General features: G+C 42.2%; 1 protein-coding gene across 3 annotated transcripts in view; it reads right to left on the bottom strand.

Moving 5' to 3' along the window:
- The window catches only part of mapk8a (mitogen-activated protein kinase 8a), a 58,613-nt gene extending 45,894 nt beyond the window's left edge, over window positions 1-12,719 (bottom strand). For 2 of the 3 annotated variants that reach the window (XM_084322110.1, XM_084322111.1), the window contains exons 1-4: window positions 12,633-12,719; window positions 8,671-8,837; window positions 7,934-8,063; window positions 4,575-4,633 (exon numbers count right to left, since the gene is read on the bottom strand). In XM_084322110.1, the coding sequence (XP_084178236.1) occupies window positions 4,575-4,633; window positions 7,934-8,063; window positions 8,671-8,792 (311 nt within the window). In that variant the 5' untranslated portion in view covers window positions 8,793-8,837; window positions 12,633-12,719. Of the gene's footprint in view, window positions 1-4,574; window positions 4,634-7,933; window positions 8,064-8,670; window positions 8,838-12,632 lie in introns of those variants that run through there. The other variant, XM_084322109.1, reaches the window with a different exon arrangement.
- Window positions 12,720-13,245: the final 526 nt, after the last annotated feature.

The following is a 13,245-nucleotide window of genomic DNA, read 5'->3' on the forward strand; positions in this document are numbered from 1 at the left end:
CGGGTCCATGAGGATTAGACGCTGGAAGCAGGCCAATGAAATGTTTATTCTGGAGTATATGATAATGCAGGTTCTATTATCCTAACTAAACATTAAATACAACTTGTTCACTCAAAATATTCATCAATTATAAAATATCTTCACTGGCACAGTGCCTAAATTTTCAAGAGGGGTGTGTTGTCACGGGAAAGGTTACAGTATAGTACAGTAGTATTATGCAATAAGGACGCTCCCTTACATTCCGTCCTGTACAGCCAGAATCTATGGACGGATTTTGTTGATTGAGGTTTCGTTGGAACACCAGAAAATAGATCTTATAAACGGTATATGATTTGTTTGAGAAATATGCAGCCCCAGGCGAAGATAGCCTTCGCAAAGTGCCGTGATTTATCTGGCAGTGAATGCTATTATAAATAAGGCTAAGCCCTAATTTCCCACTTTGAAAGTTGTGTCTGTTTGTTATTTTTTTTCTTTTCTATAAGCGACCTTAAGTTTTATGAAAGGCGCTATATAAAACGAAGTTATTATTATTATTATTATTATTATTATTATTATTATTATTATTATTATTATTATTATTATTATTATTATTATTATTATTATTATTATTAAATATTAAATGAAAAATAACTCCTCTCCTTCACTCCTTTGGGTGCTGCAGGGTTAGGTTATAATCACAATAAAGAGGTGGTGTAATATAAAATGAAATATGAACTAAGTTAAGCACAATAGAATATAATATAATTATGAAATCAAATATAGGCCAGGGCTTTACAACTTAATAAAGAGATTGAATACAATTAAATGGGATATAAACTAAATTAAATATAGCACAATAGAATATAGTACAATTATAAGTGACAAATGTAATTGGAATAGGACATTACAAACATATGCAATGACGAAAGATAGTGACAAAAACACAGGACGCAATGCGTCATGAAAATACAAATTAAGCAAGCTCCTAACATTACGAAGTAAACGAAATACAATACGAAATGAACGGAATACTAATGGTGAAAAATACGTTATGCATAACATATTTTTCACCATTAGTATTCCGTTCATTTCGTACTGTATTTCGTTTACTTCGTAGTGTATAGAGCTTGCTTAATTTGTATTTTGTGTCTATGCCTTATTTCTGGCTTATTTTCCCCCTTCCTGATATCTGCCAACAGCGCTGTCAGGAGTGCAGACTGCTCCGCGAGCCTAATGCACTGGAGCAGATCAGGAGCAAACTCCACACATAATGGGCGTGTCTGCGCTGGTATCTCATCCGCGCAATGTCCTTAGTGGATAGCTCGCAAAGACGGAGCAGATACCACGCGCAAACCCCGCGCAGATAAGGGTGCAATTCCCACCGCGCAATCCATTCTTAGTGGATCCCGCCCACAGTCAGTGTAATTTGTATTAACACACTCATATTTTCTAAAACAGAAACACAGTTTACACATACATTTGAGACACAAGCACACGTCATTGGGTCTCATTCCCAAACGGATTTACGACCAAAAATGTCCTCTTAGGCAGATTTCTGCCCATTTAAGACATAATAGGGCTGGTAGCAAATTTTCCTGAGATCAGATTTGAGCGTGGCTGAGAGCAGATTTAAGAGTGCTGAGGAGCACACTTATGATTAATTGACTAATTGAAAATTGTATTAACTTGACAGACTGTGTTCTCATAGTGATTCCTTCATGTCAACGCTACAGGCCTCCTTGGAATTAATTACTTAACACTTTAACTGCCGAAAACGTGTTTAGGCGTCTTTCCTAGCCATGCTCAAGTTGCCGAGGATGCCGTAACTCGTCTTTAATATCAATATTTCAAAAATCTGTGATCGAAATCATATTTTTCCTCCGCAGCCCTGAGACACAGTGCTGGTCTCCTCTCAACCCTCTAGCGGTTCAAGAGCGCCATCTGGTGGCCGATCGGCAGATCGCCCAACAGGAAGTCACCCTTTGAACCGGTAGTACTCATCCAAATGTGGTCCGGCCACTCTCTATAGCTCCCGCGACTCCATCTTGAAACACTGGATAATCAATCGCTCGCCCTAACTCAATAAACAACGTTATTTGGACGTATATACTATTATACAACCTGGAAATGGATCGGATATTTCTACATCCCATAATAGGAATATTTCAGTTCCACGCTCATCGTCCAGCGGCGCGAGGAAGCCACGGTAGATTCAGCGTTATTCTCTAACGTCTTCTTTACTAACTGCTATGATGAACATATGACCCACATTAGATGAATGGTATAATGTTGCCCACGGAATTATAAACGCCCCCCCTCGCCCATCCGGTCAACATCAGATGACGTGTAGTAACTTCTAGAAGTACCTCCAGTTGAAATTTATTATCTGGCACAGATCGCTATCAAACTGTATTTCATCATCAATATAATGCATTTGGAGCTATAAATCACGTTCTGGAGAAAGCTGCAGAAAAAGATAAAAACATACTTATACTTTAGACCATATTTTAGTATGAATATGTGAATGAAAAGGTTTAACGTTCATACACCCTGAACAATACATATAGGACATTGAATGGGCCCTAATAATGGCAATCTAGCAATAGAATTTAAAAAGTTATAGCCCTGCAAAGAAGGGGAACTTCTCCATAGACAAATAGAGCTGGCAAGGGATGGTATATCATGAATTTAACCTTCGGCAGTTAAAGTGTTAATCATAATTAAAATAAATATGACAATATTTGTACGATAAGAAATTACGCATTTGATGTCGGAAAAATAAATAATATGGATTCATCTGATCACAGGGCAGCTGGATTAACCAAACCTGCATTCCTTCGAATATATCATTAATCAATTAAACTTATATTGAAATACACTATATAGCCTATACACCAACACTGAAATGACAGTGGATAAATAAATAAATAAGAACTAAAGCTAATCGGTGGAAATAGACTGCATTAATATTCCATAACAAGTCTTGTGTGCGCCAGTATGGCCTACGTGTCTGATGAGTGAACGGTATAGGCTTGATATATTCTGGTTATTTGTTTCATTGGGATTTGGTGGATGCTGTATATGTGTGCTCTGCCCTACGTGCAGTGTAGGTACAGTCTGTATGTATGCGGACTGTGCCTGTGCTGTGCGTGGGGCAGAGCATGTGTGTGGTGTCTACTAGATCCTAATGAAACAAGTCATTAATGGAATAGTGAGCCTATACTGCGTTCATTCATTACACCGTAGGCTATATTATATATAATATATATATATTATGTAAACAAGACAAACGTCTTTCTCTGGTCTGCATCCCCTTAACAATTGTGTGTATTGAGCCGTACTGTATTGTACCCATTCTGCAATCTGTTAAATAAAGTTTTCATTCATTCATTCATATACAGTACTGCGCGCGCGTGCGTGTGTGCGCGAGCGCGCTGCGGCAGGTGTACCACTAGCTGTACTATATATGATGCCAATACATTAATCTAGACTCGCAAGGCACTTCCGCATCCATTTTCACGCGGCTGCGTCATTAGTTTCCTTATAAGGAGCTCTGGAGGCATTGTTTTGTATGCAAATTACCTGAACGGGGACGCGCTTTCGCGTTTAAGACATGGTGTCATTCCCCAAGCAGATGTCACAGGTGCGACCGTTTGAGCCACTTAAGACATATTACCAGCACGTTGGGGACTCAGAGTGAACTTGTCATTGATTCTGTCTCAGTCGGTTCCAAGATAAGTCTTCCAAGAGAACTCTTTGGAAAATGTTGGGGAATGAGACCCAATGCATTTCAATTTATTTTTTATTTTTTGGTCATTCATACTTCATCTCTGAAACGATGACACAATGGGCAGTTTACACATACAAGCACACATATTCTTTTTTTTTATTGATCTTTTTCCCCCTCCATTTTCCTCCGATTTTCTCCCATCCCAATGTTAGTCGTTATGCCAATTCCCAATCCCCTTCCTGGTCGCTGCGCACTTACCCCCCACAGTCAGATCATCTGGGAGAGTGGAGGCTATCACGTGCTTCCTCCGACACACGTCCAGCCAATCAACCGCTTCTTTTCACCTGGCAGCGCGGATTCTCATTGAGAGGGCGTAGCGTGTGGAAGGATCACACTATCCCACTCAAGTCCTATCCGCGCTTAGCAGGCGCCCCGACCGAACTGTAGGAGTTGCTGTTTACAACGACCCGGACCCACCCCGCCAGCTTCTCCCACCCTCTAATACTGCCAATTGTATTAGTGTGAACGGCCAGCCAAGCTGGTGACAACCCCGGAGCTGTGAGCTGGATTCGAACAGGCGAATCTAGCCGCTCCGGGGTTTGGTGACGAACGCAATCTCCGTTACGCCACCTGACCGCCCTACAAGCACACATATTAACAAATGCACACGCCTAAAGACAGGAGGTAATTAATTTAAACATACATATTCCTCTTCATTTGAATATACTCTCTCAAACGCAAACAGACACTGCACAATTTACACATACACTTGACACACAAGCACACACATACAGTACACAAAGGCAGGGAGAAATGTATTTAAACATTCATTATCGATCACAAACACATGCAAACTGTTACTTACACATCTTGGAAATCTTCTAATGATTTTTGTGGAGTAAATACATTTAATAGGCCGATGATCTGTGGACATAGAAGAAAACATACAGTCAGTCATGGAACATACTTTCAGAGTCCGGAACATACTGTCAGAGGGAACATACTGTCAGAGTCTATAATGAAAACATACTGTCAGAGTCTACTAGAATGAAACATAGAGTTAAGTCTACTAGAATGAAACATAGAGTCAACTAAAGTCTACTAGAATGAAACATAGAGTCAAGTCTACTAGAATGAAACATAGTCAAGTCTACTAGAATGAAACAGAATCAAGTCTAGAATGAAACAGAGTCAGAGTCTAGAATGAAACATATTGTCAGAGTCTACACTGTAAGAAAAAAAGCTGCAAGAAAACGGTAAATGTCTGGCATCAATGGTTGCCAAATACTTACTGTCAAATTACAGTAAAATCAAATACATTTACAGATTACAACCTTTATTTAATGGTTAATATTTTGATAAAAGGTCATTTACTGTATGTTTATGGCATTTACACTTAAAGTAGAAAAACAAAAGTAATCTGTAAAATAATACAGTGAATTTCCCGTAAAAAACATTTAGTATACTAGAATGAAACATAGAGTCAGAGTCTACTAGAATGAAACATACAGTCCAAGACTAAGAAATGACGTAAACACCATGATCAGAACCGCAAAAAGAAATTTCATCAACGACAAAACTGAGGAAAACAAAAACAAACCCCGCGAACTTTGGAAATTACTCAATAATCAACTAGGCTGCAGTAAAAAACTTAAAACCAGATTCTCAAACATAAACATAAAGACGGACAACACGCTCATCACAGACAAGCTGGATGTAGCCAATTACTTAAACATCTTCTTCACAAACATAGCCACAACACTGGTAAACAAACTACCCTCCCACTCAGGGCATTATGGGGTAGAACACATAGTAGCATACTACAAAAACCTAGGGGTCCACAAAGACGACTTCAAACTTGAAATGGTAACAACCGATGAGGTACTCAAAAAATTGAGCGCCCTCCAACCTAACAAGGCCACTGGCCATGACAACATCCCCTCCAAATTCCTCAGAGACGCAGCAGCCGCCATCACCCCAGTCATCACACACATAATAAACCTCTCTATAAAACAGGGGCACGTCCCCAAGGACTTCAAAATTGCGAGAGTGACCCCTCTGCACAAAAAGGGCAGCAAATTAGACCCAGGCAACTACCGCCCTGTTTCTATTCTTACCTCCATCTCGAAAGTCATGGAGAAAATAGTCTACGAACAGGTCGAAAAGTACCTGGCGGAAAAAAATCTAATCTACGAATTCCAATCTGGCTTCAGAACGTCCCACTCCACTGACACATGCCTCCTCTATTTGAACGACCACATCAAACAAGAGGTGGACGCGGGCAAATACTGCGGCATGGTCATGCTGGACCTACAAAAGGCCTTCGACACTGTCAATCACTCCATTCTGATGGACAAGCTAAAAGCAATTGGTTTTGATAGCTTATCAGTGAGCTGGATGCAATCCTACCTGGAGGGGAGAGAACAGATGGTAGAGGTAAACGGTACTCTATCCCCCCCTCACAGTGAGCTGTGGTGTTCCACAAGGAAGCATACTAGGACCGCTACTCTTCCTAATTTATGCAAATGACATGTCGTCAGCCTGTGACTGCAACTTGTTCCTGTTTGCGGACGACTCAGCCCTGCTGGTCTCTGACAAGAACAAGTTGCAGGTTGAAAAAACCCTCAGCTCGGAACTAGGCAAAATCTGCATATGGCTCGCTGATAACAAACTATCATTACACATGGGCAAAACAGAGTCCATTCTCTTCGGTTCAAATAACAAACTCAGCAAGACCGACGGCTTCTCAGTTACAGTGGGTGACAATATTGTCACAAGGAAAGACGAAATTACCTACCTGGGTTCCATCCTAGAGGCAAATCTTTCCTGTGACAAAATGGCATCCAATGTAATAAAAAAAGTCAACCAACGAACTAGATTCTTGTACCGGATCTCCTCTCTGGTAAACAAGAATACCCTGAAGACTCTGGCAGGAGCACTCATTCAAGGGTACTATGACTATGCGTGCACCTCATGGTACCAAAGCACCTCAAAGGCGCTTAAAACAAAATTACAAACATCACAAAACAAACTGGTCAGACTACTACTTGACCTGAACCCCAGAACCCACCTCACCCCTGCCCACTTTGACAACCTAGGATGGCTTAGAGTAGACGACAGAGTACAGCAACTTGCAATGGGCCTGGTCTACAAGATACACTATACGACCGGGGTGCCCATGTACATGTCAAAATACTTCCCAAAGGTCAGTGAATACCACAACCACTACACCAGAGGAAGCTCAACAAATCATGTTAAACCCAGATTCGGCTCAAACAAGGGACTAAACACGTTTCAATTATGCCACAACAATGTGGAACGCCCTACCCAAAGCTGTAAAGGAATGTGAATCCCTGCCCACATTCAAAACCGCTCTTAAAGAGCACCTACGGGAGGCTGCAATTCGAAACTGGCCACCGTAAATGCCCAAAACACCCACCACCTCCTAATAGACAGTCTCCTCCCCACCGCATGTATATATTCCCTCCCCGCAGTAGTATGTATATTTCTCTCCCACCCACCCACCCCCTCCTAATGTACAGTCCCCTCCCCATCATATGTATATACTCTGTCAGGATCTAGGGGTAACAGTACTGTATATTTGAATACCGTTTATGTCACAAATGTATCAGTACCTAAAATGGGGGACCCTGATGGAAACAAGACAAACGTCTTTCTCAGGTCTGCATCCCCTTAACAATTGTATGTATTGAGCCGTACTGTATTGTACCCATTCTGCAATCTGTTAAATAAAGTTTTCATTCATTCATTCATTCATTCATTCATTCATTCATTCAAACATACAATCAGAGTCTACTAGAATGAAACAAAGAGTCTACTCTGTGACAAGGACATTATGATTAGGATGTCATCCTAAACCACAATCATTTCATCACTTCCATAAAATCATCACTTCCATATTTTAACAATAGATTAGCTGTACTATTTGCATTACAGAGTTCCCTACAGGTCTTTAGATTTGTGATGGTGACAAGCGGTGACAGATAGGTGTGTAGATGTGTAGCAGCAGGGTGTAAATACAACACATGAAGCTCTAATACGTTATTGTATCAAGTTGGGGGAACCGGTTGTAGTGGGCTTTTCAGATAGTGTGGTGGGCTACTACAAATACATGGATGTATGGGGAAACACAGACATTAAAGCAAGGTTTACCATTTACGGCACACTAAAAGAAGAGTGAATTGAACATTTCTGATGACTTACATTTTTGTGATTGACACATTTCATGAGGACCAGTTCTCTGTACGCTCTCTTGGCATGGGTCTGGTTCTGAAAGGGCCGGCTCAGCTTCTTGATGGCGACATTCCTCTCCAGGTTGTGGTCATACGCAGAGCTGCAGAACAAAGTTGTCAACATTGAAATATATATTATATATTTGAAATATAAATGTATATATAATAAAAACAGGAAAAACCACGTTTAGAAAAGAATAATTGGTCGAGACTCGGGATGTCCCGATCGGATCAGACAGATCGGATTCGGAGCCAAAACGTGGCACATTTGAATTGATCGGTATTGACTAAATTAAGCCAGATCAGATTCAGATCCTTTTTTTATTCAAAGCCTATAGGCATTGTCCAACTAAGACCTCTCCCGAAGGCTAACCGGCCATGTCCGCTTCCATTCATTGTGTTAAGCTAGGCTAACGTGCAGCCAGCTAGCTTTCTACTGAACGCACAAAGAGGAAACTGGTATCTATCCTCTTGTCTCTCTCTGGAGAAGACGGTAAGACTAATTAACCAAAATGTTGGCGTGTTCCTTTAAGTCCTTGTTTATTGTTTTGTCCCCCCCCCCTCCCCCGGTATCATTCAGCCCTTGCAGGACGCTATTTCATTTGCCTCTGTAGACTAGTCCTTGAGGCGCCATGGTGTGGCGTGGTACACTATGTCCCATGCATTCCACCGTGTAGATGAAGACCATGAGGTGATGATGACTCTCACCAGACGATGCCCTGCGCTCCCGAGCCAATGGGCCTCAGGTTCTGGTACCGCTTCAGGACCGTGAAGGTGGAATCCCCGACGTCTATGCTGTAGAATTCCCTCTCTCTCTTGTTTTTGTTCATGGTCAAATCTTCGAAGACAGCTTTCTGGGCATCAAAGAATGTCCTCTGTGGACCGAAACACAAGATGCGGAGAAACATTTTGTCATTAGAAGCACTCTGCTGCAAAAGTACGAGGTTGACTTAATTGTCCCTATTTTGTTCTGTCTTGATGAAAAACAGAACAAACAGATACAACAATACACCCTCACTCTGACTGAAATGTCACCCACACACTCATCCATGCACACACACACACACACACACACACACACACACACACACACACACACACGCACACACACACAGTGAGACATGCATTAGTATACGATCAGATACATTTAAACCCGATGTGAAAGTCTACAGACCAACATTGCGTCCAGTCTGGTGGTATCGCAGTGCAACGAGCTGCTGAGCAGAGAGCCGGCCAAGAGAATTAGAAAGTCAAACACGCACGCCTTGTTCCCGAGAAAGTGCGTTTTTTTACAGAGCAAAGACACTGCTGAATCTCACACTTCGGGCGAACGCTGCAGTTCCTCGCCACACACACACACCGACTCAGCAAAGAGAGCGGGACGGAAGATTTGATGTCATCCATCAGCAGCGGCAGCAGCAGCAGCAGCAGCAGCGAACTGAACGGCGTCTCTCTACTCCATCATAAGAAACATGACGCTCACGCTGGACAGGCGGGCCTGGTGATAATTCCCCGGCTGCATGACCCCCTCGTGAGCTTGGACCCCAGCCCAGGGCTCCGGCCCAGTTCTGCAAGCCAGTGGTTTACACAGGCACATGTTAAGTGGGTCAGGTTACACTAAGGGGTGGGTCGGGGGGGGGGGGGGGGGCTTATGTCCCGGAGAGGACGCGACGTGAAGAGGAGGCTCGTTTTGATAAGCGCATTGATGTTGCCCCCAACATTCTCCCCTATCTAATTAATACAAGAACCCGCCTAAAGACATGGCAAACAAAAGACTAGGCGAGCCTAGTTAAGCCGGACCCCGTCAGTTAGGGACATTCACTATTGTAGGCTGCCCCTCCGGCAAATATAAGGTGAGCTTGCTTTGCTCTCAAGGAACTAACTATGCGAATACTGCATACCGCTCATATAATCATCTCTCTCTCACTGTCTGTCTGTCTGTCTGTCTGTCTGTCTCTCTCTCTCTCTCTCTCTCTCGACAAACGGTGTGCATGGAGTGGAACACGCAGTAATTGCCCGAGTGAAATGACTCAAGCCTCCCTTCTGTTGCGCCAACTTCACCAAGACCTGCATGCCATCCATCCATCCATCCATCCATCCATCCATCCATCCATATCCATCCATCCATCCGTCCATCTCCCACGCAGCATCAAAATAGACTCTACGACGTCTCTTTACTAATGAGAGAGGAGGCCCAATTATGGCACATTGAAACGGGCTCTGATGGCTTTAACGATAATCGAGTTACAATAAGTGTCTCTCGTCAGTAATAGATCATCTGTAGTGCCTTCAATGCCACTATCTATAGTGTGAGCATTCTGCCTGAAACAGGAGGGAGGGCTAACGAGTGCAGAAAAGGCCTCTGGGATATTGGAACGCCATACAGCGAGGCTAAAGCAGCAGTGTTTATTCTGGAATTGGACGTCATGCTGACGATAACGGGCTTAAAGGGGGTTTCAGTCTTAGACAATTTCCCCCAAAATACCACATGGAACAGCGCCACATATAACAAGACCGTGTTTGATTTTCTATACCTCCATGCACAGAAGGATAAAACACCGAGGTTCTCGTGGAATAGATTACACGTCCAGTGGCCCAGAACCAATCTGTACCATTTAGTAAATGTCATGGATCAGAACTCTGCATCAGCCAGTACTCTGGCGACAGTGGTGAGTTTAGCCTATTAGTGGGCAACTCCGAACCAGCATCAGCAGTTAAATAGCAGCATCAGTGCATCCCTAGATAACCCCCGGCCCCCCCTTTCCACATCACTCCTGTTTCGTCGTCTCACATTCTGTTTACAGTAGCTTAGACTCAATCACACCTCGAGAGCTTAAAACCCTGTAAGGCCCACATTAAATTGACATTATCAACTTCAGAGGCCAGAATGTGGGACCTATAAACAAATTTTACTATCCAATAGCATTGTGAGGCTGAAGAACAGGACCCATTGACTATGTAAATGTGCGCACAATTTTTTTTTTAAATCATTTACAGCCTTTTTTTTTTTTTTTTTTTTTTTTAATAGCTAAAAGCTCAAAGTGATGTTGTAATTTTGCAACCGAGGGTCCGCATAACCAAGTGACGGCAGCGTGGATGCGGTTTAAAGACGATGCAGGAAACACTAGCGATGTTCCAGGCGCTGGTAACCAACCGTATTTAAAAGAAATGTGGTCAGAAGCAACCAAGTGGTAACTCAGCACCCGAGGGGAACGTTGGTGGATGTCTTACGTAACACAACGTAACATAACCCTTTTTGTGCTTTTATCTAGAGTACCTTACAGTAACATTATATATATACTTTTAGCATGGGTGACCCCAGAGGGAATATACCACCCGAATCCTGGCAGCATTAGTTCCATGTTCTATCAAAGAGCTTTCTTTTTTAATAATATTATAGGTTTTTATAATATCATCATGATATTCTACCCATATAGAGCTACACATCAGCATGTTATTCACACAACTTACATATTAATATTACAACTCTGTACATACATCTGATTAGCACTACACTCAGTAGTACTATATATTTCATACCCAGTTTAATCACCTGTACATTGTATATTACTGTAGTCTGTTGCACTTTACTGTTACATTTGCACCCTGGTTGGATGCCAAACTTATTTTCGTTGTACTGTACTTGTGCTGTATAATGACAATACATTTGAATCTAATCTGATCTAATTTGTCCCAGATCAGTCAGGTTGCTCTGCTGTCTTCTTTCAGCAGAAGAAATACAGTATGCGGGCATGCCTGCCCTACAGGCCAACGAGAGTGCAGTGATTTCCGGCCTTTACTTTTTTCTAATCAAGGTTGCTTCGGCTAATGGATTTATTACAGTACATTGCACATTTAGCCCACAGACCCACTCCGATCCTCAACCTAAAGCATTTATGTCACACAACCTACTTCATCAATCACATTACAGTATAACATTTTAATTCGCTGCGTGACATTTGACGTTTCGCATGGGCTTTCATTCTACTAGCATGCATTATTACCCTCATATTATGACCCAGTATAATAATAATAGGCTATGCCGAAGCAGTAGCTGATACAGCCTTTTCTCATAGTGAATAGTACGAGATTATAGCCTACACAGCTATATCTGTCAGGGGGGGGGGGCAAGAATCGAACGGAGAAAATGCAAAGAAAGAAGAAATCCTTCTACACCGCACAGCAGGCTCTGATTAACCAGAGATTGTAGAGAGGATCGATAGCGGTTCGTTTATTTCCATGATCGATGTTGTTAACGCCATAACCTTGGCTACACGACCCCTTCCTGGCAGGTAAATGTTCGCATATTAGAGGACGCCATGCATCACTGTATAATAATAACACCCCGGAGATAAGTAGTCATAGGTGGGTATTGTTGTGCTAATAACCATATTATTATTAATATTATTATTATACAGCCGATTCTAAAATAAAGTACGTTTATATTGTCGTAGGCCTAATCGTTTCAGCTGTTAGCGATATGCAAACACAATGACCTCGTTTGTCACACTGTTTATAGCGTAAGCAGAAATCATTGCAGATACATTGTAGCTATAATGTATACAGATCTAGACAACAAACGCATCGGCGAGAGGCGACATACGACCCTCCCCCACGGCAAAACAATAACCACGTCTACGAATGGGGTCCGAAATCCCCGATCTTCTTACCTCTGTCCGAAAATCGCAGAATTGCTTTCCTCCACTGTCTAATTAACGATTCGATTTCCCGGACCAAACTATTAGTTTATTCCGAAAATGAAGAATGGTCTGTGCCCGTTGTTCGGCTTAAAAACATGACCTCACCAAATTCACTTGCCTACGTCTCCATCTAGACCCACTGACAGGCCGTACGTTCAGGCAGCAGAGGGCATGCGTACCCTTCTACGTCACACACGGCGACACACCCATAAATATAAAACATAGACACACCCACCACCCCTTGCCACTGTGCTGCTCTTCATCCATCCATCCATCCATCCATCCATCCATCCATCCATCCATCCATCCATCCATCCATCCATCCATCCATCCATCCATCCATCCATCCATCTATCTATCTATCTATCTATCTATCTATCTATCTATCTATCTATCTATCTATCTATCTATCTATCTATCTATCTATCTATCTATCTATCTATCTATCTATCTATCTATCTATCTATCTATCTATCTATCTATCTATCTATCTATCTATATCTATATTTATATGTGGGTCCATTATCTGTTGTATAAATGAGCAAACACACACACACACACACACACACACACACACACACAC

The sequence above is a fragment of the Notolepis coatsorum genome (genome assembly GCF_963971535.1).
Source record: "Notolepis coatsorum genome assembly, chromosome: 9".
Classification (NCBI taxonomy): Eukaryota; Metazoa; Chordata; class Actinopteri; order Aulopiformes; family Paralepididae; genus Notolepis; species Notolepis coatsorum.